The sequence below is a fragment of the Pristiophorus japonicus genome, chromosome 1, assembly GCF_044704955.1.
Source record: "Pristiophorus japonicus isolate sPriJap1 chromosome 1, sPriJap1.hap1, whole genome shotgun sequence".
Classification (NCBI taxonomy): domain Eukaryota; kingdom Metazoa; phylum Chordata; class Chondrichthyes; family Pristiophoridae; genus Pristiophorus; species Pristiophorus japonicus.
Window position 1 is genome coordinate 479730720 of NC_091977.1, and position 27926 is coordinate 479758645.

Below are 27926 nucleotides of genomic sequence, written 5' to 3' on the forward strand. Positions count from 1 at the left end.
CCCAGTGTCCTGGCCAATATTTATCCTTCAACCAACATAAAAACAGATTATCTGGTCACTGTCACATTGCTATTTGTGGGAGCTTGCTGTGCGTAAATTGGCTGCCATATTTCCCACATGACAACAGTGACTACACTACAAAAGTACTTCATTGGCTGTAAGCTTGGAGACGTCTGGTAGTCGCGAAAGACGCTACAGGATTTCAGGTATTTGTTTTTCTTTTTTTTCACGACCTCAAGACATCCCAAAACACTTTACAGCCAACGAAGTACTTTTGAAGTGAAGCCACTGTTGTAATGTAGGAAAATGCAGCAGCCAATCTATGCTCAGCAAGATCCCACAAACCGTAATAAGATAATGGACCAGATAATCTGTTTTAGTGTTGTTTGTTGAAGGATAAATAACGATCAACACACTGAGAGAACTGCCCTGCTCTGCAAAGTAGGGCCATGGAATGTTTTACATCCACCCGAGAGACCTGGTGGGACCACAGTTTAACGTCTCATCCAAAAGGTGACATCTCGGATAGTGCACCACTCACTCAGTACTGCACTGAAGCCTTGGCTCAATGATAGCTCTCTTGCCTCCCAAAAGATTGTGGGTTCAAGTCCCATCCCAGACACTTGAGTGCATAATCCAGGCTGACACTTCAGTTGTCAGTGAGTCAGTAACCTAATGGGCACAAATTTAAGATCAGTACCAAAAGAATGAATGGGGGCGGGTTGAAGAATTTTTTTTTTTATAAACGCAAAGGGTTGTTGGGACGTGCAATGTCTATTAGAAACAGCAGCAGAAGCAGAATCCAGAATGGCTTTTGAAAGGGAAATGGATAAATATGTGAAAGACAAATTTGAAACAGTGTGGTCAAAGGGGACAGGAATGGGACTAAGAGGATAGCTTCTTCAGCGAGCCAACACACGCACTATGGACTAACTGGGGACAGGGCAGGGGAATATGAATCGTGAGCAACACGGGCCATCTTCTCACCTCATCGTTCTTCAGTGCCATGAAGTAGTAATGGATGTTCTTGTTGCGGGCGTACTCCTTAACTCTCGTCTTGAATTCCTTGTGATCTAGCACTTCCCCGCAGTACTCCAGCACAAAGCTATTTCTGCAAAGACAAAGCCCTCCTCATTACAACAGTGTATCATACCCCACCACTGCCCCCCCCCCCCACCCCCAGTCTTCACAGTGAACCTAACTAGCTTCACCATAATCAAGGGCTTCACTTTTTCAATCCGCAATAACTTTTGCCACCCAACAGAGGAAGGACGACGGTGGCCCCATTTTGATCATTTCATGGTTGAGAACAATAGCCTTTGGAGATGATGGGAGTTGGGAGGCCACAACTGAGAGAGTGGGGCTGAGTAGGGGAGGGTCTCAAATGGAAGAATGCCAACCAAACAGCCACAGGAGCTGGAGATGGGGACAGTGTGGTGATCTTGTAATAGTTACCCCAGACACAGGTGATCAACAATTGAGCGAAAAGAGAATGAACCTTCTCAAATACCCAATAACTGAAACTCTTACCAAGAGCTTAAATAACGTGCCAATGCTTGATGCCACGTGGAGTAGTTGGGGATGAGTTCACGACACACGCTCGTTTGCAATCACGGACAGGTGGTCACTACGAGGAGGCCGCTTGGGCAAGATCTCGGAGACCATACGCAGCCCACAGAGGTGGTCCTACGAGGATTGGACCACTGTCCCGTCCATCTTGAGGCACCTGAGTTTTCATTCAGGAGGATGCGTCTGGAGGGGGAAGGTACGATAGGAAAACTACGATAATCATAATTCGAAATATAGCTTGGGGAGGGGTGGGGGGAGGGGGAAGGGTAATGCAAATAGGAAACTCACAAATAGCACCTGATCTGCTAGTGATCAGTCATAGTGGCACTAGCGGATGCCTGGAACTGGACTATCGACCAACTTTCAATGTGATGAATGGTGCGTATGGGGGAGTGACTAACGTAAAAAAAACGTTATTCCTCCCACCCCCCACAACGCTCCCACCTCCCCCTTGACTCAGTTGATAATGGCAGCTTGTAACTAAGGACCAGTTCGATTCCCGGTCCGTACTGAGCTCACTGATCTGTGCTGCAGCGGCAGCTGAAGTGCCATGGTTGGTCTTAGCATCCCTAGGCAGGGGGAGGGGGGCGGGGGAGGTGAAGGCTATCCAGCGACCCCTGCTGAAATGTGTGGGCATTATTGGATGTTGGACGAGGACAAAAGTCACCAATTCTCACTGTCTAGGCTCACACATGAAGAATGGCTGCAACCATATTGAGCCAACCATATTGAACCCACAGAAGCATATTTCTGGAAGAGTCAGCACTTTTGGGGGGGGTGGGGGGGAATAAGGAAGGAGGGGATACACTGGAAATGGTTCATAAATGCAAAGAGAAATTCGGTTTCACTCACATTGACAACTCTTTGTCTGCTCGGAGGCCCCAGCCTTTCCTCTCAGTGAGAATGACTTCTACATCTGCATACTGCCGCCTCTGGAACCTCCGGTTTGTACAGTACTCTCCGTGCAGGCACCTTGACGAGCTGAGAAGAGGAAACAACGAATGTCTAATGTTACTGCGAAATGTTACAACGATCATCCCTCAGATACATTCAAATATGGCCAATCCGCCTGCCCACAAGGATCCCATTACTGGCTACTTTACTTCTCTTATCAGACCCCACGTTAGAACATTCCTTGAACATTCCTGTGACTTGTTGGTCATCACCTTGAATTTCTCTACAGCTTTTTGACAGAGCGCGCTACTGTGCACTTCTTAACAAGTTGTTGTATGGTTTTCCACTGAAGCAATGCCATGATTGTTAAAAATTCCACTCAGATCATTTTATCTGGACTCACTTGTGATTCAGCCACTGCCACACGGTCACCTAGTTCACTCTCAAGTCTCATGCCCAACCCGTGCCGAACCCATGCCCCACTTCGTGCCCCTCTCGCACCCATCCCGTCACCCCCAAACCCACCCCATGCCCCACTCACGCCCAACCTGTGCCCCACTCCATGACCCCCTCGCCGTTCCCGCCTCGCACCCAACCCAGTTCCCCCCTCGCGCCCAACCCAGTTCCCCCCTCGCGCCCAACCCAGTTCCCCATCCCTTTCCCCTCCTCGCGCCCACCCCGTTCCCCTCCTCGCGCCCAACCCGTGCCCCACCCCGTTCCCCTCCTCGCGCCCAACCCAGTTCCCCCCTCGCGCCCAACCCAGTTCCCCCCTCGCGCCCAACCCAGTTCCCCCCTCGCGCCCAACCCGTGCCCCACCCCGTTCCCCTCCTCGCGCCCCACCCAGTTCCCCCCTCGCGCCCAACCCAGTTCCCCCCTCGCGCCCAACCCGTGCCCCACCCCGTTCCCCTCCTCGCGCCCCACCCAGTTCCCCCCTCGCGCCCAACCCGTGCCCCACCCAGTTCCCCCCTCGCGCCCCACCCAGTTCCCCCCTCGCGCCCAACCCGTGCCCCACCCCGTTCCCCCCTCGCACCCATCACATGCCCCGCTTGCACCCACCCCGTGCTCCACTCATTATCCAGTCTCGTGTCGGTGATGCTCTACATTTATGAGCTTCCTTTAAACTGCCTGGCCCTCATGTACACAACCTTCATTCTCCCCACAGTGCAGCAGTTGAATCAAATCGTTATTGTCTTCACATCTTTCAATGGGTCAATGAAAATGTTCCTTTCAAAGACACAGCTTCTTCATCACTCCCACACCACCTTCTCTTGCTGGGCCCTTCTTCCCCGAATGGCACTCTTGACCTCAGCATTACCTGTCACCTCAAGTACAACTCCCAATCTCCTCCACGACTGAAACTTAGAATCATGCCGCACAGCTCATCGTGCCAGTGTGTGATCTTTGAAAGAGCGATCCAATTAGTCCCACTCTTGTGCTTGTGCCCCTTAGCTTAAGTTTCCTCTTTCACGCTGAGCATTTATTTGACAACTCAAGCAGCTTGTAGCTCAGTTCTGTAAAGTCCAAGTCTGCTGAAGACTTGACTCTCGCTCCAGTATCTGGGGAGGTTCTTCTAGCACCTCTCTCGCAAAAAAGATGAACAAGCTGGATACCTGACAGACAAAGCTTCCCTCACTTCAGCTTCATTGCTTTCCTCCGCTCGGCCAACACTGTATCCGCACGACTATGGTCACAGTGCTCTGCTACACCACCTTCTCTTGTTCCTCCTAAGCTCCAAATGTGATGCCGAGGCAGAGTCAAAACTGATGGTGCTGTCTACTCCAACATATCACTTTTCAAGACCATAAACCTGTGGACATCTTAACTTCCCTCATTCTTCTGTTCCTCTACAGCTTTCAAAACTGAATGACTGGCATCTCCTAACGATCGCTCAACTGATTTAAGTTTTCACTTCGATACTTTTTGACTGTGGTGGTGTCCTACGCCAAGGGCCTTGAACCATGGCCTAGGATTAGAATCATAGAAATTTACAGCACGTGTCCGCACCGGCCAAATCCCACTTTCCAGCTCTTGGTCCGTTGCCCTGTAGGTTACGACACTTCAGGTGCTTTTTAAATGTGATGAGAATTTCTGCCTCTATCATCCTTTCAGGCAGTGAGTTCCAGACCCCCACCACCCTCTGGATGAAGAAATTTCCCCTCAAATCCCCTCTAAACCTCCGACCAATTACTTTAAATCTATGCCCCCTGGTTGTTGACCCCTCTGCTGAGGGAAATAGGTCGGTCCTATCCAGCCTATCTAGGCCCCTCATTATTTTATACACCTCAATCAGGTCTCCCCTCAGCTTCCTCTGTTCCAAAGAAAACAAACCCACTCTATCCAATCTTTCATCAGAGCTAAAATTCTCCAGTCCAGGCAACATCCTCTCAAATCTCCTCTGTACTCTCTCTAATGTAATCACATCTTTCCTGTAAAGTGGTGACCAGAACTGCACGCAGTACTCCAGCTGCGGCCCAACTAGTATTTTATATAGTTCAAGCATAACCTCCTTGCTCTTGTATTCTATGCCCCAGCTAATAAAGGCAAGTATTCCACATGCCTTCTTAACTTCATTATCTACCTGGCCTGCTACCTTCAGGGATCTGTGTATGCCGAGGTCCCTTTGATCCTCTACACTTGTCAGTGTCCTACCATTTAATGTGTATTCTCTTGCTTGTTAGCCCTCCCCAAATGCATTACCTCACACTTCTCAGAATTGAATTCCATTTGCCACTGTTCTGTCCACCTGACCAGTTACTAAGAACATTGTGTTGGGGAAAGTGATGGGATTGAAGGCCGATAAATCCCCAGGGCCTGATGGTCTGCATCCCAGAGTACTTAAGGAGGTGGCCTTGGAAATAGCGGATGCATTGACAGTCATTTTCCAACATTCCATAGACTCTGGATCAGTTCCTCGGGAATGGAGGGTAGCCAATGTAACCCCACTTTTTAAAAAAGGAGGGAGAGAGAAAACAGGGAATTATAGACCGGTAGCCTGACATCGGTAGTGGGTAAACTGATGGAATCAATTATAAGGATGTCATAGCAGCGCATTTGGAAAGAGGTGTCAGCATGGATTTGTGAAAGGGAAATCATGCTTGACAAATCTTCTGGAATTTTTTGAGGATGTTTCCAGTAGAGTGGACAAGGGAGAACCAGTTGATGTGGTGTATTTGGACTTTCAGAAGGCTTTCGACAAGGTCCCACACAAGAGATTAATGTGCAAAGTTAAAGCACATGGGATTGGGGGTAGTGTGCTGACGTGGATTGAGAACTGGTTGTCAGACAGGAAGCAAAGAGTAGGAGTAAATGGATACTTTTCAGAATGGCAGGCAGAGACTAAGTCGGGTATCGCAAGGTTCTGTGCTGGGGCCCCAGCTGTTTACATTGTACATTAATGATTTAGACAAGGGGATTAAATGTAGCATCTCCAAATTTGCAGATGACACTAAGTTGGGTGGCAGTGTGAGCTGCAAGGAGGATGCTATGAGGCTGCAGAGTGACTTGGATAGGTTAGGTGAGTGGGCAAATGCATGGCAGATGAAGTATAATGTGAGGTTATCCACTTTGGTAGTAAAAACAGAGAGACAGACTATTATCTGAATGGTGACAGATTAGGAAAAGGGGAGGTGCAACGAGACCTGGGTGTCATGGTACATCAGTCATTGAAGGTTGGCATGCAGGTACAGCAGGCAATTAAGAAAGCAAATGGCATGTTGGCCTTTATAACGAGGGAATTTGAGTACAGGGGCAGGGAGGTGTTACTACAGTTGTACAGGGCCTTGGTGAGGCCACACCTGGAGTATTGTGTACAGTTTTGGTCTCCTAACTTGAAGAACATTCTTGCTATTGAGGGAGTGCAGCGAAGGTTCACCAGACTGATTCCCGGGATGGCGGGACTGACCTATCAAGAAAGACTGGATCAACTGGGCTTGTATTCACTGGAGTTCAGAAGAATGAGAGGGGATCTCATAGAAACATTTAAAATTCTGACGGGTTTAGACAGGTTAGATACAGGAAGAATGTTCCCAATGTTGGGGAAGTCCAGAACCAGGGGTCACAGTCTAAGGATAAGGGATAAGCCATTTAGGACCGAGATGAGGAGAAACTTCTTCACCCAGAGAGTGGTGAACCTGTGGAATTCTCTACCACAGAAAGTTGTTGAGGCCAATTCACTAAATATATTCAAAAAGGAGTTAAATGTAGTCCTTACTACTAGGGGGATCAAGGGGTATGGTGAGAAAGCAGGAATGGGGTACTGAAGTTGCATGTTCAGCCATGAACTCATTGAATGGCGGTGCAGGCTCAAAGGGTCGAATGGCCTACTCCTGCACCTATTTTCTATGTTTCTATAAGAATTAGGAGCAGGATTAGGCCATACAGCCCCTCGAGTCTGCTCCGCCATTTAATAGGATCATGGCCGAACCGATCATGGATTCAGCTCCACTTCCCCGCCCGCTCCCCATAACCCCTTATTCCTTTATCGGTTAAGAAACTGTCTATCGCTGTCTTAAATTTATTCAATGCCCCAGCTTCCACAGCTCTCTGAAGCAGCAAATTCCACAGATTTACAACCCTCTGAGAAAAGAAATTTCTCCTCATCTCAGTTTTAAATGGCCCTTATTCGAAGATTATGCCCCCTAGTTCTACTCTCCATCAGTGGAAACATTCTCTCTGCATCCACCTTATCAAGCCCCCTCATAATCTTGTATGTTTCGATAAGATCACCTCTCAATCTTCTAAATTCCAATGAGTAGAGACCTTGATATCTTCCTGCAGTCTACAGCTTTCTTTTTCATTATCAATCATACGGCCAATTTTTGTATCATACCCCCTACATTCAAGTCTAAATCTCTGATATATACCACAAAAAGCAAGGGACCTAGTACTGAGCCCTGTGGAAGCCCACTAGAGACAGCCTTCCTGTCACAAAAACACCCATCAATCATTACCCTTTGTTTTCAGCCTCTGAGCCAATTTTGGATCCAACTTGCCACTTTGCCCTGGATCCCATGAGTTTTTACTTTCGTGACCAGTCTGCCATGTGGGACCTTATCAAAAACCTTGCTAAAATCCATATACTACGTCAAACGCACTACCCTCCTGGTTACCTCCTCAAAAAATTCAATGAAGTTAATAATAACAAATCCATGCTGATTGTTCTTGATTAATCCGTGTCTTTCTAAGTGAAGATTTATCCTGTCCCTCAGGATTTTTTCCAATAATTTTCCCACCACTGAGGTTAGGCTGACTGGCCTGCAATTACTCAAGTTTATCCCTTTCTCCTTTTTTAAACAATGGTACATAGAAACATAAAAATAGATGCAGGAGTAGGCCATTCGGCCCTTCGAGCCTGCACCACCATTCAATAAGATCATGGCTGATCATTCCCTCAGTACCCCTTTCCTGCTTTCTCTCCATGTTCCTTGATCCCTTTAGCCGTAAGGGCCACTTGAATATATCCAATGAACTGGCATCAACAACTCTCTGAGGTAGGGAATTCCACAGGTTAACAACTCTCTGAGTGAAGAAGTTTCTCCTCGTCTCAGTCCTAAATGGCCTATCCCTTATCTTAAGACTCTGTCCCCTGTTTCTGGACTTCCCCAACATCGGTAACATTCTTCCCGCATCGAACCTGTCCAGTCCCATCAGAATTTTATAAGTTTCTATGAGATCCCCTCTCATCCTTCTAAACTCCAGTGTATAAAGGTTCAGTTGATCCAGTCTCGTTAGCAGTCCTCTAGTCCTCCGCCACCTCACCTGAAGCCAGTGAAGATTGAAAAATGATGGCCAGAGCCTCTGCTATTTCCTCTCTTGCTTCCCTTAACAGCCTGGGATACATTTCATCCGGGCCTGGGCATTTATCCACTTCCTTTCACACTATGTTTATTTAATCTAATATTCCACACTCCTCCTCCCTGATTGCAACATCTGCATCACCCCTCTCTTTTGTGAAAACAGATGCAAAGTATTAATTAAGAACCATACCCACATCTTGGACCTCCACACACAGATGACCTTTATGGTCTCTAATAGGCCCCACCCTTGCTTTAGTTATCCTCTTGCTCTTAATGTATTTACAAAAAACATCTTTGGGTTTTCCTTGATTTTACTTGCCACAATTTTTCATGCCCTCTCTTTGCTTTCCTAATTTCCTTTTTAATTTCACCCCTGCACTTTCTATACTCCTCTCGGGTTTTTGCAGTATTGAGCCCTCGGTATGTCAGGAGCCTCTCTTTTTTTCTTTATCTTACCCTGTATGTCCCTTGACATCCAGGGGCTCTAGATTTGTTCGTCCCACCCTTTTTCTTTAAGGGAACATACTTGCTCTATACCCTCAGGATCTCCTTGAATGCCTCCCACTGCTCTGATTCACTGATTTACCTTCTCAATGATTCTCAATGAACACAAAAAGCCACGGTTGCAAAGGCATATGGAAAGATGACCCATCCTGGTTTCACACCCTGTGCACCATCTCGGCAAGAGCTAGCCATTGGTGCCCATCTGCAACAAACTGGCTGTATTTCACAGCGATGTTGCACTATTGTTGACCAAATAGTGTGTGGAGACTCTAAAGGGGTCGGGGATAAGGCAGGTTCATCCTGTTGGTTGGCGTTTTCCAATGAACGGTAAGGCACTTACCATTCTATCATGAGTAACCTATTGAGGCAGTCTTCACCACATGCCAGCTCTCCTCGCTCTCGATCCTCTCTGGACAGCAAACATTCACACTGCATGCGCTTGATGTCGCGGTGGGACTTGCTTTTCTTCCTGTAAAAAAGTAAACCGGTCCGATTAAGGCTTGGGAAAGGAGATAAATGACTCGAACCTGGTTAGATTTAACGGATAATCATTCTGATAAAAGGAGTAAATGAGCATTCCCTATGGGCAAGGAATCTCGGACTGTAAAAATCAGCAGCCTGAAAGAGAGATGTGATTTAAATGTCACAGCACAGAAGAACAGAGAACACTTGCATCCTAAGAACAGGAGCAGGCCATTCAGCCCTCGAGCCTGTTCCGCCATTCAATCAAACTGCTGATCTGTACCACAGCTCCATTTACCTACCATTGCTCCATATCCTTTGATATCGTTAGCCAACAAAAATCTTACCGATCTCAATCGTGAAAATTTAAATTGACCCAGCATCCTCAGCCTTTTGGGGGAACGTGTCCCAGATTTCCACGACCCTTTGTGTGGAACAAGTGCTTTCTAATTTCATTTCTAAATGGCCTGGCTCTAATTTTAAGATTGTGCCCTCTTGTTCTGGATTCACCACCAGAAGAAGAGTTTCTCTGCATTTACCCCATCGATTCCTTTATCATTTTAAAGACCTCAATTGGATCAAATCCTTAACCACCAAACTCAAGGGAATGCAACTCAAGTTTATGCAACTTGCCTTCCTGACTATTCTCTCCAAGGGAAGAGTCCGAGGATACAAAAACAACTTTTATTTATATAGCACCTTTAACGAAGTAAAAAGGTCCCAAGGTGCTTCACAGCAGAGTTAAAGACAGCAATCAATGATGGCAAGCACGTTGTTTAAAGCATCAGGAAGGTAAATTAGCACCTGGAAATGATCTCAGCCCCTTTCAAATACAAAACAGGGGGGCGGGGGAGATGGGTTGGTCTCGAGGGAAGACAAGTCAAGCCCAATACTGAAAATGAAAAGAAATCTGAAATAAAAACAGAAACTACTGGAATTACACAAAGCTCAGTCAGCATCTGGGAGCAAAAAAGGCAGGTCAATGATCGGAGTGTCTTCACTTTAGGGAGCTAGGAGCTAAATTAAAAAGTAGGACCTCAAAAGTAGTAATCTCAGGATTGCTATCACTGCCACGTGCTAGTCAGAGTAGGAATCGCAGAATATCTCAGATGAATATGTGGCTTGAGGACTGGTGCAGAAGGGAGGGATTCAAATTCCTGGGACATTGGAACCGGTTCTGGGGGAGGTGGGACCAGTACAAACCAGACGGTCTGTACCTGGGCAGGACCGCAACCAATGTCCGAGGGGGAGTGTTTGCTCGTGCTGTTGGGGAGGGGTTAAACTAATATGGCAGGGGGATGGGAACCAATGCAGGGAGACAGCGGGAAATAGAATGGGGGCAGAAGCAAAAGATAAAAGAAGTAAAGTAAAAGTGGAGGGCAGAGAAATCCAAGGCAAAAAGCAAAAAGGGCCACATTACAGCAAAATCCTAAAGGGGCAAAGGGTGTTAAAAAGACAAGCCTAAAGGCTCTATGCCTCAATGCGAGGAGTATTCGGAATAAGGTGGACGAATTAACTGCGCAGATAGCAGTTAATGGATATGATGTAATTGATATCACGGAGACATGGCTCCAGGGTGACCAAGGCTGGGAACTCAACATCCAGGGGTATTCAACATTTAGGAAGGATAGACAGAAAGGAAAAGGAGGTAGGGTGGCGTTGCTGGTTAAAGAGGAAATTAATGCAATAGTAAGGAAGGACATTAGCATGGATGATGAGGAATCAGTATGGGTGGAGCTACGAAATACCAAAGGGCAGAAAACGCTAGTGGGAGTTGTGTACAGACCACCAAACAGTAATAATGAGGATCGGTACAGCATCAAACAAGAAATTAAGGATGCGTGCAATAAAGGTACAGCAGTTATCACGGGCGACTTTAATCTACATGTTGACTGAGCTAACCAAACTGGTAGCAATACGGTGGAGGAGTTGTTCCTGGAGTGTATTAGGGATGGTTTTCTCGACCAATATATCAAGGAACCAACTAGAGGGCTGGCCATCCTAGACTGGGTGATGTGTAATGAGAAGGGACTAATTAACTATCTTGTTGTGCAAGGCCCCTTAGGGAAGAGTGGCCATAATATGGTAGAATTCTTTATTAAGATGGAGAGTGACACAGTTAATTCAGAGACTAGGGTCCTGAACTTGGGGAAAGTAATTTCGATGGTATGAGACATGAATTGGCTAGAATAGACTGGCGAGTGATATTTAAAGGGTTGACGGTGGATAGGCAATGGCAAACATTTAAAGATCACATGGATGAACTTCAACAATTGTACATCCCTGTCTGGAGTAAAAATAAAACAGGGAAGGTGGCTCAACCGTGGCTAACATGGGAAATTAAGGATAGTGCTAAATCCAAGGAAGAGGCATATAAATTGGACAGAAAAAGCAGCAAACCTGAGGACTGGGAGAATTTTGTAATACAGCAGAGGACAAAGGGTTTAATTAGGAGGGGGAAAATAGAGTATGAGAGGAAGCTTGCTGGGAACATAAAAACTGACTGCAAAAGCTTCTATAGATATGTGAAGAGAAAAAGATTAGTGAAAACAAACGTAGGTCCCTTGCAGTCAAATTCAAGTGAATTTATAATTGGGAACAAAGAAATGGCGGACCAGTTAAACAAATATTTTGGTTCTGTTTTCACGAAGGAAGACACAAATAACCTTCCGGAAATACTAGGGGACCAAGGGTCTAGTGAGAAGGAGGAATTGAAGGATATCGTTATAAAGCGGGAAATTGTGTTAGGGACATTGATGGGATTGAAGGCCGATAAATCCCCGGAGCCTGATCGTCTACATCCCAGAGTACTTAAGGAAGTGGCCATAGAAATAGTGGATGCATTGATGATCATTTTCCAACAGTCTATCGACTCTGGATCAGTTCCTATGGACTGCAGGGTAGCTAATGTAACACCACTTTTTAAAAAAGGAGGGAGAGAGAAAACGGGAAATTATAGACTGGTTAGTCTGACATCAGTGGTGGGGAAAATGTTGGAATCAATTATTAAAGATGAAATAGCAGCGCATTTGGAAAGCAGTGACAGGATTGGTCCAAGTCAGCATGGATTTATGAAAGGGAAATCATGCTCAACAAATCTTCTGGAATTTTTTTTGAGGATGTAACTAGCAGAGTGGACAAGGGAGAACCAGTGGATGTGGTGTATTTGGACTTTCAAAAGGCTTTTGACAAGGTCCCACACAAGAGATTGGTGTGCAAAATCAAAGCACATGGTATTGGGGATAATGTACTGACATGGATAGAGAACTGGTTGGCAGACAGGAAGCAGAGTCGGGATAAACGGGTCCTTTTCAGAATGACAGGCAGTGACTAGTGGAGTGTCGCAGGGCTCAGTGCTGGGACTCCAGCTCTTTACAATAAACATTAATGATTTAGATGAAGGAATTGAGTGTAATATCTCCAAGTTTGCAGATGACACTAAGCTGGGTGGCGGTGTGAGCTGTGATGAGGACGCTAAAAGGCTGCAGGGTGACTTGGACAGGTTAGGTGAGTGGGCAAATGCATGGCAGATGCAGTATAATGTGGATAAATGTGAGGTTATCCACTTTGAGGGCAAAAACACGAAGGCAGAATATTATCTGAATGGTGGCAGATTAGGAAAAGGGGAGGTGCAATGAGACCTGGGTGTCATGGTTCATCAGTCATTGAAAGTTGGCATGCAGGTACAGCAGGCAGTGAAGGCGGCAAATGGCATGTTGGCCTTCATAGCTAGGGGATTTGAGTACAGGAGCAGGGAGGTCTTATTGCAGTTGTACAGGGCCTTGGTGAGGCCTCACCTGGGAATATTGTGTTCAGTTTTGGTCTCCTGAGGAAGGACGTTCTTGCTATTGAGGGAGTGCAGCGAAGGTTCCCCAAACTGATTCCCGGGATGGCGGGTCTGACATATGAGGAGAAATTGGATCAACTGGGCCTTTATACACTGGAGTTTAGAAGGATGAGAGGGGATCTCTCAGAAACTTGTAAGATTTTGACGGGACTGGACAGGTTTAAATGCGGGAAGAATGTTCCCGATGTTGGGGAGATCCAGAACCAGGGACATAGTCTTAGGATAAGGGGTAAGCTATTTAGGACTGAGATGAGAAGCTTCTTCACTGAGAGAGTTGTTAACCTGTGGAATTCCCTGCCGCAGAGATTTGTTGATGTCAGTTCATTGGATATATTCAAGAGGGAGCTATATGTGGCCCTTACGGCTAAAGGGATCAAGGGGTATGGAGAGAAAACAGGAAAGGGATACTGAGGGAATGATCAGCCATGATCTTATTGAATGGTGGTGCAGGCTCGAAGGGCCGAATGGCCTACTCCTGCACCTAGTTTCTATGTTTATGTTTCACTTCAACGTACTGCTCTGAATTTTTATTCCGTGTCTACGAATCCAGTCTCCGTCACCAACAGTTACTCCCCATCTCCTGCCTGTATTTGTTTCTCACTCTCCAATTCTCCTCCTCTTATCGTCGCTATAACTTCCAGTCTTCAATCATCTTTTCTTCTCTCCCACTGCTGTATCATCTTTATCTCATTTCTTCTCTCATTTTTTGTAAATATCCCCTTTCTCTAAGTTTCACTCTCTGCCACTCTGAATCGGTCTGTTCGTCTTCCTCTCGTCATCTGTCTCTCTTTTTCCCCCCTGATCGCGCTCTCCTGTCTCCCTTTCTCCCACCTATCTCTCCATCTCTCTCTGTATGTATATATCGCTCCCTCTCGAGCTATCTGTTTCCGCCCCTTGTCTGTTAGTCTCTCTCTCCAGATCACTACCCCTTCTCTGTGTGCATCTTGTCTGGAAGAATCCATCTCTTCCTGTGTAGCTCATTAGGAACCTCTAGTGGCAGTAACAGGTATTGTACAAAGGATAAGTGAACAGATTTGCCAATTTTCACCCCAGTCATTAGGGTCCTGAACCAGAATAACCAAAACACAGGGTGGAACTCAGCGGACATGAGAGGCACAGTACTATAGGCTTTTTGACCAAAGGAGGGCATGGTGGAGTGAGCGTGATGTACTGTACTAAATGGCATTTGACTAGAGGGGCGTGGTGATGAAGGAGAGCAGAATCTTCTCAATCCCATCCTCACTATATGGTTAACTCAGGACACCTAGGGCTAGATTTTATACTTTTATGCAGATTGCCCAAAAATGGGCGGTATTTACGGCGTGGGCGGTAAAAATGGGTTTTCAGATCGCCGGCTTGTCACCCATTCTCAAAGCCTCTAATCTCCATTTAAAAAATTGGGCGTTACCACGAGCGATATGAAATGGGCGTTAGCGTTAAATCTCTCTGCCATAAAATGTCGCCGTCCTGGCAACGCTCATTTCCCGCAATTCAGGAGGTCAGGGGGCATCATTACACGCGCAGAAGAGGAGACAGAAAGAGAGGGAGCAGAGAGCGACTGAAAGCGTGTGGTGTGTGCTTGTTTGGCTGATGTGGGAGGCACGAGGGAGATTCACCAGCAGAAAAATGCCTACAAAGCACCAAGAACGTAGTTAGCATCGAGTTTTTGTCGAACAAATAATATATAACATGGAAAGGATGGAGAAGACCCTGGAGCTGAAGCCAGGAACACTGGTGGCTGAGGGCTCCCAGTGGTCCCGAACTGCAGCAACCCCACTGCCAACGTCACATCTTGCTTCTGGCTCGGAGTACATTCCCACCTCGGGACCGTCCTCTCCCGTATCCGTCCAAGCAGCGGTTCTGTCGACACTGCCCTCCACCCCCCCGCCCCATGAAGCATCGCCTGAGGAACCCCTCAGCCAGGCGGTTTGGAGTCAGGAGGGGAAGGGGTAGAGGTGGGGAGGAGAAGCGGGCGAGGGGGTTGTTGTTTTTTTTTTTACAGAGATACTTACGATTTCAGACAAATGTTCAGTTTAAATGTTTTTTATTTCATAAAACCTTGTTGCGCATTGGCTCAGATGGCTGCACCGTTACACACTGGCGATTCCTTATCAAAGGGTATAATTACACTTAACTTCAATCAACTTCAACTTTAACTGTCACCAAGGTGATGCCCACCATTGATGTATGAGCTGCACACCCAGCAGTGTGTCAGCCTTGTAAATACCAACATTCTTTCAGGCAAACCGCTCATTTATGAGCTTCTGACGCAACAGTCTTACGGCTATGAGGCCACCACGGGCCCTTTCATGCAGTCTACAGGGGGGTAGGGACATGGCTTCAGCGTCAGCCTGATTGTCTGGCCCGATGTCAGCGCCCACCTCCTCGTCCTCTCTCTCCTGAGGTGGACCGTCACACCTGTCTGGCAATTCTTGTCCCCTCCTGATAGCCAAGTTGTGCAGTATGAAGCACACCACCACGAATTGAGCTACCTGCTCAGGGTGGTATTGGAGCTCGCCTCCTGAGTGGTCCAATGGTTTTCTCCACGATATTGCGAGTGGCTCTGTGGTTCTCGTTGTATCGCCTTTCGGCCTCGGTGTGGGTGTCACACCGGAGGGGTCATCAGCCAGGTGGCGAGGCCATATCCTTTGTCACCAAGCATCCAGCATTGACCTTGTGGCTGATTGTTAAACAAGTCAGATACAGCGCTCTCACGCAGGATGTGAGCATCATGAATGCTGCCCCGAAATTTAGCATTCACTGCCAGTATAATTTGTTGGTGGTCGACAACGAGTTGCACATTCAGGGAGTGGAATTCCTTGCGGTTCCTGAAAACCTGTGCATCCTGAAAAGGTGCCCGAATTGCGATGTACGTACAATCTATTGCTCCATGCACCTTGGGGAAGTTAGCAATTCGGTAGAATCCAAGAGCCCTCTCAGTCTGAGCCTCCCTGGTCAAAGGGAAGCTGATAAAGTCCATCCAGCGTGCGTACAGGGCTTCACAGACCTGTCTAATGTGTGGCATGCTGAGACATACCGCAAATGTCGCCAGCTGAGGCCTGAAAAGAACCCGACGCGTAGAACAGCAGTGCCGTGGTGACTTTGACCTCAATGGGCAGTGCAGCCCTGATGGTGCAGGCAGGCTGCAGATCTCCCCTTATGAGCTGGCATATCTCAGTGATAACCTCCTTGTTGCCATCTCCGAAGGCAGGTGGTGTCGGGCAAGTTGAGGTAAGACAGCTTCCCCTGTACTTGCGGAAGGTGTAACGTCTGGTCCTCCTCATCAGTCTGGCACGTCTTACATTGGGCACATAATGCTGTCGAATGTACCTTTGGCCATCTCGAGTCTGCAGCATGTAATTGATCATCAAGAGAGGGTGAGAAAGGACCCATTCCAATAGCTATCTGTTTTCCACTGATTTGTCACAAAGAATGAATGTCCCGACGAAGACACCTATTAAATTCCAATCGTCCACAGTATGATAACGATGTTGGTTCAGATGTTCACATCACCTCCAAAAATGTCCAGAGTACATCTGAACTCCCCCGAGGTTGAAGCAGTTCAGCCTTTTAAATGATGCGACATGTGATTTAGAACATGGCGTCCATACCGCTGTGAGTAGTTCCACTTTTTCCCGGCGTTTTTTTGGGCAAGCGATATTGTGGGCAAGATGTATGCGAGGTGGTGAAAGTGACGCTGGGCGATCTCCTGGGCGTTAGTTTCGGCAAATGTGATCTTTACGACAAAATAAAGTGGGCAGTCGGTATTATTGAATCTCGGCGTTAATTACATGCGGAAAGTAACGCTGGACGATATTATGGGCGTTGGTTTCGCCCATAAAAAGTGGGCGGGCGGTATTTTTCCCCCCGGCATTACTTACATGGGGAAAGTAACGTTTGGCGATAAGTGCCCTAAAAATGGGCGTCAGTTTTCATTTTGTGGCGAAATGGGCGATATCTGAGCATTATACCTCATTTCAGCGGTAAAATGGATGTTAAGTGGGCATTATACATGCAAAAAAAGTGTAAAATCTAGCCCCTAGAGATGAGCATTAAATGAGGCCTTGCCCACAGCCCAAGAATTTTTTTGAAAAGCTCACACCAGTCAAAATAAAATGTAAAAGCTGAAATTCTGTTCTAAATTACGCCATGGAAAACAAACATGAGATACACTCGGTGGCAACCCTGGTTCAGTTGTAGCACTCAACCGTCAGTTAGAAGGTTGTGGGTTCAAGCCCCAATCCAGAGACACAAGCACATAATCTAGGCTGACACTACTGTGCAGTACTGAGGGATACTGCACTGTCTCACCTGCAATGGTTTCTCTTCCCACTCCCGCATTGTTAGCTCTGGTGTCCAAGGATCGAGCCTTGGCCTCCTCCTATTTTCTCATCTATATGCTGCCCCTTGCTGACATCATCCAAAAACACGGAGTCAGTTTCCACATGTACCCAGCTCTACCTCACCACCACTTCTCTCGACCCCTCCAGGGTCTCTAAATTGTTAGACTGCTTGTCCGACATGCAGGTCTGGATGAGCAGAAATTTTCTCCAATTAAATATTGGGAAGACCAAAGCCATTGTCTTTGGTCCCCGCCATAAACTCAGTTCCCTAGCCACCGACTCCGTCCCTCTCCCTAGCATCTGTCTGAGGCGGAACCAGAATGTTCGCAACCTTGATGCCATATTTGACCCTGAAATGAGCTTCCGACCACATATCCGCAGCATAACTAAAACCGCCTATTTCCACATCCGTAACATTCCCATTTCCGCCCCTGCCTCAGCTCATCTGCTGCTGAAACCCTCATCCATGCCTTTGTTACCTCCAGACTTGACTACTCTAACGCGCTCCTGGCTGACCTCCCACATTTTACCCTACGTAAACTTGAGGTCATCCAAAATTTGGCAGCCAGTGTCCTAACTCGCACTCAGTCCTGCTCATCTATCACCCCTGTACTCGCTGGCCTACATTGGCTCCTGGTTAAGCAACGCCTTGATTTTAAAGTTTTCATCCTTGTTTACAAATTCCTCCATGGTCTCGCCTCTCCGTCTCTGTAATCTCTAAGCCTCACAACACCAACCCCCCCCCCCCCCCCCCCCACAAATACCTGCGTTCCTCAAATTCTGCCCTCTTGAGCATCCCTGATTATAATCGCTCAACCATCGGTGGCCGTGCCTTCAACTGCCTCGGCTCTAAGCTCTAAGCTCTGGAACTCCCTCCCTAAACCTTTCTGCCTCTCTACCTCTCTTACATAAGAATATAAGAAATAGGAGCAGGACAAGGCCATTTGGCCCCTCGAGCTTGCTTCATCATTCAGTAAGATTATGGCTGATTTGATCGTGGGCTCAGCTCCACTTCCCCGCCCGCTTCCCATAACCCTTTATTCCCTTATCGCTCAAAAGTCTCCAGCTTAAGGTCTATCTCCACCTTCAATATATTCGATGACCCAGCCTTCACAGCTCTCTAGGGCAGTGAATAGTACAGATTTACAACCCTCAAGAGAAGAAATTCCTCCTCATCTCAATTTTAAATGGGTGACCATTTATTCTGAAACTATTCCCCCTAGTTCTAGATTCCCCCATGAGGGGAAACATCCTCTCTGCATCTACCTTGTCGAACCCCCTCAGTATCGTATATGTTTCAATAAGATCACCTCTCATTCTTCTGAACTCCAATGAGTATAGGCCCATCTTACTCAACCTTTTTTCACGTCAACCCCTTCATCTCAGGAATCAACCTAGTGAACCTTCTCTGAACTGCCTCCAATGCAAGTATATCCCTCCTTAAATAAGGAGACCAAAACTGTACGCAGTACTCCAGGTGTGGCCTCACCAATACCCTGTACAGTTGTAGCAGGACGGCTCTGCTTTTATACTCTATACCCCCTTGCAATAAAGGCCAACATTCCATTTGCCTTCCTGATTACTTGCTGTACCTGCATACTAACTTTTTGTGTTTCATGCATAAGGACACCCAGGTCCCTCTGTACTGCAGCATTTTGTAACTTTTCTCCATTTAAATAATGATTTGCTTTTTTATTTTTTCTGACAAAGTGGATAACCTCACATTTTCCCACATTGTACTCCATCTGCCAAATTTTTGCTCACTCACACATAGCCTGTCTATATCCCTTTGCAGATTTTGTGTCCTCCTCACAACTTGCTTTCCCACCCATCTTTGTATCATCAGCAAACTTGGCTACATTACACTCGGTTCCTTCGTCTAAATCATTAATATAGATTGTAAATAGCTGAGGCCCCTCCTTTAAGAGCATCCTTAAAACCTCCCTCTCTTTGACCAAGCTTTTGGTCATCTGCCATAATTTCCTCTTATGTGGCTCGGTGTCAAATTTTTGTCTTATAACACTCCTGTGAAGCGCCTTGGGAGGTTATACTACGTTAAAGGCGCTATATAAATACAATAAAAACAGAAAATGCTGGAAATCTCAGCAGGTCAGGCAGCATCTGTGGAGAGGAAGCAGAGTTAATGTTTCAGGTTGATGATCCTTCGTCAGAACTGGAGAGTGTTCAAAAAGAACAGACTCTTAACAAGCACTGAAAGGGGGGAGAGAAAGAAAGAACAAAAGGGAAGGTCTGTGACAGGGTGGAAGGCAGGAGAGATTAGAGAGACAAAAGGATGATGGCCCAAATTCAAATGGTAATGCCAGGAGTTAGAAAAACATTAGTCAAGATAGGGTGTGAATGGCAGGTTAACGACCAGCTGCCATTAGAGACAAGGAGAGAAAAAAAAGTATCAGGCTCTCGGGGGGGGGGGGCGAAGGGAGCCAAAGGTTGCCTGCGGTTACGCTCTGAAATTGTTGAATTCGAAGTTGAGTCCAGAAGGCTGTAAAGTGCCTAAACGAAAGATGATGGGCTGTTCATCGAGCTTGCGTTGAGCTTCGTTGGAACAGTGTAGGAGATCAAGGACAGAGAGGTCAGAGTGGAATGGAGCGGAGAATTAAAGTGACAGGCGACCGGAAGCTCAGGGGTTCACTTGTGGACTGAACGGAGGTGCTCCGCAAAGCAGTCATCCAATCTATGCTTGGTCTCCCTAATGTAGAGGAGACTGTGAGCAGCGAATACTAAATTGAAAGTACTACGTAAATCGCTGTTTCACTTGGATGGAGTATTTGGGGCTCTGGATAGTGGGAAGGGAGGAGGTAAAAGGGCAGGTGTTGCATCTCCTGCGCTTGCACGGAAAAGTGCCGCGGGAAGGGGAGGGGGTGCTGGGGGTGACTGCGGAAATGACCAGGGTGTCGCAGAGGGAGGGGTCCCTTTGAGATGCTGAGAGGGGAGGGGAGGGGAAGATGTGATTGGTGGTGTGATCATGCTGGAGGTGGCAAAATGGCGGAAAATGATCTGTTGAACATTGAGGCTGGTGGGGTGAAAGGTGAGGACCAGGGGAACCCTGTCATGGTTCTGAGAGGGATGGGAAGGGGCGAGGGCAGAGGTACAAGAAATAGAACAGACACGGTCGAGGGCCATGTTAACCACGGCGGGAGGGGCATCCTCTGTTGAGGAAAAAGGAAGACATGTCAGAGCCACTAGTGTGAAAATTGGCGTCGTCAAAGCAGATGCGACGGAGACGGAGAAACTGGGAGAATGGAATGGAGTCCTTACAGGATGCTGGGTGGGAGGAAGTGTAGTCCAGGTAGCTGTGGGAGTCAGTGGGCTTTCAGTGTTGGTTAAGAATCCGTTCTTTCCGAACACTCTCCAGTTCTGATGAAGGGTCATCGACCTGAAGCGTTAACTCTCTCCACAGATGCTGCCTGACCCGCTGAGATTTCCAGCATTTTCTGTTTTTATTCCAGATTCCAGCATCCACAGTATATTACTTTTGTATATAAATACAAGTTATTGCTGTCTTTCTTATAAGACGCTAAACCGAGGTACCGTCTGCCCTTTCAGATAGACATGAAAGATCCCTTGGCACGATTTGAGGAGCATGGGAGTTCTCCCCGGTGTTCTAGCCAATATTTATCCCTCAACCATCACTAAAACAGGTTATCTGGTCATTATCTCATTGCTGTGTGTGGGACCTTGCCGTGCACAAACTGTCTGTAAAGTGCTTTTGGACAACCCAACATCATAAAAGCACGATATAAATCCAAGTTCTTTCCTTTCTATTACATTTCAGTCACTGGGCTTTATTTAGTGTTTTCATATTAAGAAAGTACAGGAAAAGTCATAACCTAAACCCAACTACTTCAATGTGCAAGATGAGGGTACAGCGATTCTTCATGATAGGGGAGAGTCGTGGTTGTGGTACTGAACTAGCAGTACACAGGGTGGGAGCTCAAATCCCACTGTGGCAAGTTATGAATAAATCTGATCATTTGTGGTCTGGCACCAGGATGACTGGAGGTGAAGGAAACCCACGACATCTACCTGATCTCTGCTCCACTCCTAAATGCCACAATTGCTTCAAGGAGGAGGACCACCAGCACCTTCTCAGGGCAATGTGGGATGGACAATAAATGCCAGCCTGGTCAGTGATGTCCACATCCCAAGAAGAAATAAAAACTAAGTTATTACCTTTAATTGTTACCACCACTAGTGACTGATCAGTGTTTTACAGCTCAAAATGCTCCTCATAGGGACAGGAGGAGGTCATAAAAACATAAGAAATAGCAAGAGTAGACCATATGGCCCCTCAAGCCTGCTCCACCATTTAATACGATCATGGCTGATCTGATCATGGACTCAGCTCCACTTCCCTGCCCGCTCCCCATAACCTTAGACTCGCTTATCCCTTAAAAATCTGTCTATCTCCACCTTAAATATATTCAATGACCCAGCCTCCACAGGTCTCTGGTGCAGAGAAATCCAGATTTACAACCCTTCGAGAGAAGAAATTCCTCCTCAACTCAGTTTTAAATGGGCGGCCCCTTATTCTGAGACTATGCCCACTAGTTCTAGTTTCCCGAGTGGAAATATCCTCTCTGCATGCACCTTGTCGAGCCCCCTCATTATCTTGTATGTTTTGATAAGATCACCTCTCATTCTTCTGAACTCCAATGAGTAGAGGCCCAACCAGAGGCCCTGTCATTCAACCCATCAATCCTGTTCTGCCATTTAATTGTTGATCTGTACCAAACTTCATTAACTCACATGTGCTCCATATATACCCTAACTTAAAACTAGCAATCTCAGTCTTGAACATTTTAATTGACCCAGCATCCCCAGCCTTTCGGTGGATGAGAATTTTCAGATTTCCGCTATTCCTAGTGTGAAAAAATGCTTCCTGATTTCACCGGTAAATGGCCTGGCTCTAAGGTGCCTGGGCACAACCAAAACAGGCAAAAAAAAGATAAATGCTGCAGATGCTGGAAATGTGAAAACAAAAATAGGAAAAGCTGGAAATGCTGAGCCGGTCTGTGGAGAAACAGTCAGTCGATGTTTCAGATCGAAGGCTCTTCCTCAGTCCTGAATATCTCCCGCTTATTTTCCTTGGTTTTTAAAAAGAGCAAAACTCTATCACCGTACTGGTGGTGAAATTCAAATGGCAATCCGGTGTCACCCTTCACTCAATCATACAACACAGGAGGCCATTCGGCCCATCGTGCCTGTGCCGGCTCTTTGAATGAACTAATTAGTCCCATTCCCCTGCTCTTTCCCCATAGCATGGCAAATTTTTCCTTTCTAAATATACATTTCATTCCCTTTTGAAATCTACTGAATCTGTTTCCACCTCCCTTTCAGCCATCATTACAACTCGCTGCATAAAGATCATTCTGATCTCTCCTCTGGTACTTTTGCCAATTGTCATTAATCTTTGTCCTCTAATTAGACCTTCTTGCCAGTGGAAATAGAGCAGATAAGAAGAAACTATCAAAACCCCTCATAATTTTGAGCACCTCTATTAAATCTACCCTTAATCTTCTCTGCTTCAAGGTTCTTCTCTAGTTCCTCTACATAACTGAAGTCCAAAAGTGCAACGCCAGAATTGGACGCAATACTGAGGCCTAAGCCAGTGATTTATAAAGGTTTAGCATAACTTCTACTAAGAACCTAGTGTTGTTAATACTTCATTATCGTATAATTAAATACTTTAATAAGAAAAATGCTTAAAATTACCTCTCGGTCAGGTACAAGTTCTCCTCAATTAGTTCAAAGTAAGGTGGCATCATTCCCAGTTTTGACTGCTCCTTCCAGGATGGAGCGTTTTTGAACTCTTCCATCTTGCACACCAACGTGACCCATTCTTTGTATGGCATTATGGAATCTGGATCCTGCTCGGCGTTGACTTGTTCGCAGTCCCGCGTGTCGGCATCACTTTCCAAATCCGTGTCCATCTCCTCCAGCTGTGGCTTCTGGGATTCCCCCTGCTCGTCGTCCGACCTTTTCTCTGACGCTTTGACCCTCGGCTCCTTGTCCGCCGTAGAGTCACTGGCCTTTAGCACCAGAGTGGTCCCCTTGCTGGAATTGCTAGTTATCTCGTGAGCCTGAAGAGAGCTCACGCCTTTGGGAACAGATCGCGGGTCGCGGTTCACAGCTTCGTAGCTTGCAAAGTCGTCGGTCATCGAGTCCGGCTGCACCTGCCCTTGGACATCCGAGCCAGATATGTCTTGCCCCAACTGGTAGCTACTGTACAATGCTGATTTGGAGTTCAACCTGGGATCCCAGTAACTGGCTCGACTACCTTGCCAGTAACTACCCCTGTCGCCCTGTTCGGCTTCTTCCGTCCGATAGCCATATCTCCGGTACACTCCGTAACTGCTATCCGGCTGCTGACAACTGCTGCTCGGCTTCTCCGGCTGAGAGAAGTCCCAGTCAAGGCTATCCAAATACGCTAGGCTATGGAAAGACCTCGGAACTTGGGCCTGCTGCTGCGACCAAGGGCCGGCCTGCCTACTGTCTGGCTTCTCTCCGAGGTTTTTCTCTGCCCCACGAGACGGTTGAGCACCGCCCTGTCTGGCTGCGAAACTGTCCGAGTGGCTGCTGGGCGCGTGCTGGTGCCTTCCCGCCGATCCGTCTGCCCGTGCAGATTCTGCCGAGCCAGATTTCTCGTCCTGCGGAGGGAGCCGGTTTTGGTCCGGTGAAAACCGATCGGGCTGACTGGTACTGTCTGCCTTGTCACTCGACAACTGCTGCTTGCTGCCTTGCCGGCTCTCGCTACCGGGCGAAAGCTGACTCGAAGAAGCCTGCGGCTGGTCCTCCGTTTTTTTTGGAGAGGACAAGTGGCTGTCCTGAACTGCTTCTTCACCCTCACCGTGGCCACCAACAATCTCCTGGAGGACACTTCCAAGTTGGACACTGTTCGCCTGATGTTCCTGACTGGGTTTCTCTTCTGCTTCCCGTTTGTTGCCTTCGACGCCTGAATGCTTCTTTTCTTGCCGATTGCTTCGGGAAGACGACGAGGAAGATGAAGGAGAGGACGACAGATTCTTCTCCTCCAACGTCAACGTAGAATTCTTGGGAACTATCACAACGGATTGCAAACGGTTCCTGGGAACTCTGCCGTCGTCGGAATCGGAGCTCGTTTCACTTTCTTCGCTGTCCTGCTCACTGCTACTCTTGGCATCCTCCGAACAGTCTTCATTTTCAGAGCTCACACTGTTGTATACTGCCTTCATGGAGCTGCTGTCACAGTAAGACTTGGTGTTGTAATTCTGTAAACTGTGTTCCACTTCATTTGAGCTCGTCAGGTCAGCAGTGCTCAAAGGCGGTGGCCCCTCAACCGCCTTCATTGCCAACTCTTCATACGTCTCTTCCTCATCTTCAGAAATTTCCATCGACTGTTCCAGCTCCACTTTAACAGAACTATCTGGTCTGGCAGAGAAAGAGGTTTCTTCATTATTTGTTGATGGACTTTCAATCTTCACTTCTGAAGACTCCTTAGTTTCAGAAGTAAGGTAGCCAAACCTGGCCAAATCTGTGAACAGTCTGACTTTTTCAAATGAATCCCAATTGTGGTCGCCAGGCACTACATTCGGTTTACTTTTGCAATTGTTAAAGCTATTTGGATCATGAAACAGTCGATCATTCTTTGATTCAGAACCATCTCCTTCATTGGTGTGTTGCTCCCCTCGATTATCCACATCGTTATTTTCTGCTAACTCTTCGTCTTTATGGTTTGTGTCTCTTGTGCAACTTTCAGCATCAACCAAAACGGTTCTCGCTACATCTAAATACGAATGGAGCAGAGATGCGGACTCGTCCAGTTTGGGACAGGCCAAAATCTCCTCCGTCTCGGTGTAGTGCGAAGTGCTGAATTCCTCCAGTTTTGGATGGGCCAAAGACTTAACCTTATCTGGACTGGGATGAGACAAGGTTTTTAAATCATTAGTTATGAAATGAGGCGAGGATAGCAACTCATTTGATAGGGAATGAGGTGAAGCCGTCAAATCAACCTCACAATGAGGTGAAGTTCTCAGTTCTTCATCTGATTCTGAGCAAGATGAAACTCTTGCCAAAGACTCATCTAATTTAGTACCAGTCGAAGGCCCGGCTATTTCAGCAGGGAGTCTGGAATGGCAGAACATCCTCGGTAAATCTGATGTCGAATACGGTGAGGTGCTGACATAATTGTCCGATTGGTGATCGAGAGAGGAACAAATCTCACCTGATCTAGAAACGATCTGCATTGTTCCTGACTTGTGCACTTCAGGAACCTCTCTGAATTCATCTTCTGACTCAGAGCATGAAGTCCTCCTTAATTCCCTGTCAGATGTATAAGGGGGTGATGTCCTCATCTTATGGGATCTGGAACTAGATATAGTTATCCTCGACTTCCGATCTGACTTATAGCTTGCCCACGAGTCCAATTCCGGTTCTGGTTCAGAAGAGTCCATTTTAGTTACTTCCATTTCATAGCAAGTAGTTGGGGTTACCATCAAGTTCATGTCCGACCTTCTGTTAGTCCATGGGTCCAATTCTGGCCCTGCAGAATCCATTTTAACTACTTCCATTTCATAACCAGTAGTTGATTTAAAATGAGATGGAGTTACCATTGCATTCTTGTCTGATCTACTGTTAGTCCACGAGTCCAATTCTGGTTCAGAAGAGTCCATTTTAACTACCTCCATTTCACAGCAAGTAGTTGATTTAGAATGTGATGGGGATGCTGTTGAATTAATATCAGGCTTGTGACTTCTGGAATCTAATTCTAGATCGGGACAGTCCCCTTGAATTGCTTCCATTCCACAGTAAGTGGATGACTTGGAATGAGATGGAACTGTCTTTGAGATACTGTCCAGCTTAGAACATTTCCTCGAGTCCATTTCTGGTTCTGGGGACTCCTTCTTTACTGCTACGTCATGGCAAGAGGTTACAGATTTGGAATGAGATGAAGTTGTCCTCAAATGACCATCAGACTTGGAGATTTTCCTGCAGTCCAATTCCGGGTCAGATGAGTTTGCTTTAACCACCTCTGCTTTATGACAAGAAGTTGATGACTTTGAATGGTATGAAGATATTTTTGAATGACTGTCCGATTTGGACAATTTCCTGGAATCTAATTCTGGCTCAGGAGAATTCATTTTAGAGCTTTCTGACTCATAACAAGACGCTGATGTTCTGGATATTTTATCTGACTTAGAATGAGATTTAGTCCTTCGAGTCTCTCTTTCTGATTCAGAGCAGGACGAAACTGCCCTCAGATCTCTATCTGACCGTGACTGATATTTCCTCGAGTCTCTGTAGGATTTAGAGTGCAATGAAGTCCTTCTCAAGTCATTTGATCTGGGATGATACCTTCTGGAATCTTCTTCGGAATCTGAACAAGAGGAAGCATCTCTTAAATCAGATCCCAATTTGGAACGAGAAGATTTGCTCCTTTCTGAATAAGGGGAGCCTCTACGATATCCTCGGTCTTTATCACGGTAATACGAGGTTCTCGACCTGTCTGACTTCGAGTAAGAAGATGGTACCCTTGAATCTCTATCGGAGCGGGATCGAGATGAACTGACTCTTTCCTCTCTCCCATACTTTGAGCGGGACGAAGTCCTTCTGGTATCTCGCTCAGACTTGGAATGACCACTGCTCCTCTTATCTCGCTCAGACCTGGAATGACAGGAAACCTTTTCTACCTCATCGATTTTGGAAGCCGTTGGATTTTTCCGAACATCTCGGTCAGATTCAATGTTTTTCGTGTCCTGCGACTTCAAACTGGGTGATTTCCTGAATAAATCCCCCTCAGACTCTGAGCCAGCTGATTGTGCTTGCACTGCTTCCTCTGCCTGAGTAACCTTCCTAAGCTCATCGTTTTCAGAAGATGAGGAGACATTCTTGAACTCCTCCAAGTTATCACCCTTCCCAATGTGGGATGTACTGAGATTCTGATCCGACGGTTTCAGTTCAACAGGCGTGTCTGTCACAGTTTCACTTCCTTCGGTAGAATCTTTTTTGACTGCGACATCCACAGGTTCCTCCACCGGCAAGCTGCACGGTTCCCTGTCCGGCAAACTCGCAGGTTTGGCTGCATCATTGAGATGCTTCTTCTTGAAGTGCACCTTGCTCCACTCTACCTTGGATTTGGGCGGTGAGGTAGTGGTCTCTGTAGTATCAGCCGAATCAGTGTCACTTTTACTGTCCTGGCTCCCTTTCACAGAAATCGGAGGCAACGTCAGAGGTGGAATCTTGACTTCATCCGGCTCAGTCCCAATGGCACTTTGGAACCTATTTCGTAAGGTCTTTGTTACATTGAAGGTAAAAGACACCTTCTGCCGTCCTTGGTCCTCCAGGTTGACTTTTGCCTTGGTGCCCTTGGGTAGAAAGCGACTACAGCCTTTTGTCACTTGTCCCTTGAGAACATTCAATGCCAATGGATTCTCCGCCTTGACCTGCAACGGTATTGCGCATACATTAGGTACAGTTCTGCAAGTTCCCGTTCATTTCATTAAATTCAATTCAAAG

General features: G+C 46.8%; 1 protein-coding gene across 1 annotated transcript in view; it reads right to left on the reverse strand.

The window, feature by feature from the left end:
• Positions 1 to 27926, reverse strand: part of setd2 (SET domain containing 2, histone lysine methyltransferase) — a 232785-nt gene that overhangs the window by 156451 nt on the left and 48408 nt on the right. Inside the window, exons 4-7 of the mRNA XM_070887830.1 lie at positions 23148 to 27853; positions 9103 to 9231; positions 2422 to 2550; positions 988 to 1111 (exon numbers count right to left, since the gene is read on the reverse strand). Of these exons, the coding sequence (XP_070743931.1) occupies positions 988 to 1111; positions 2422 to 2550; positions 9103 to 9231; positions 23148 to 27853 (5088 nt within the window). The remainder of the gene's footprint in view (positions 1 to 987; positions 1112 to 2421; positions 2551 to 9102; positions 9232 to 23147; positions 27854 to 27926) is intronic.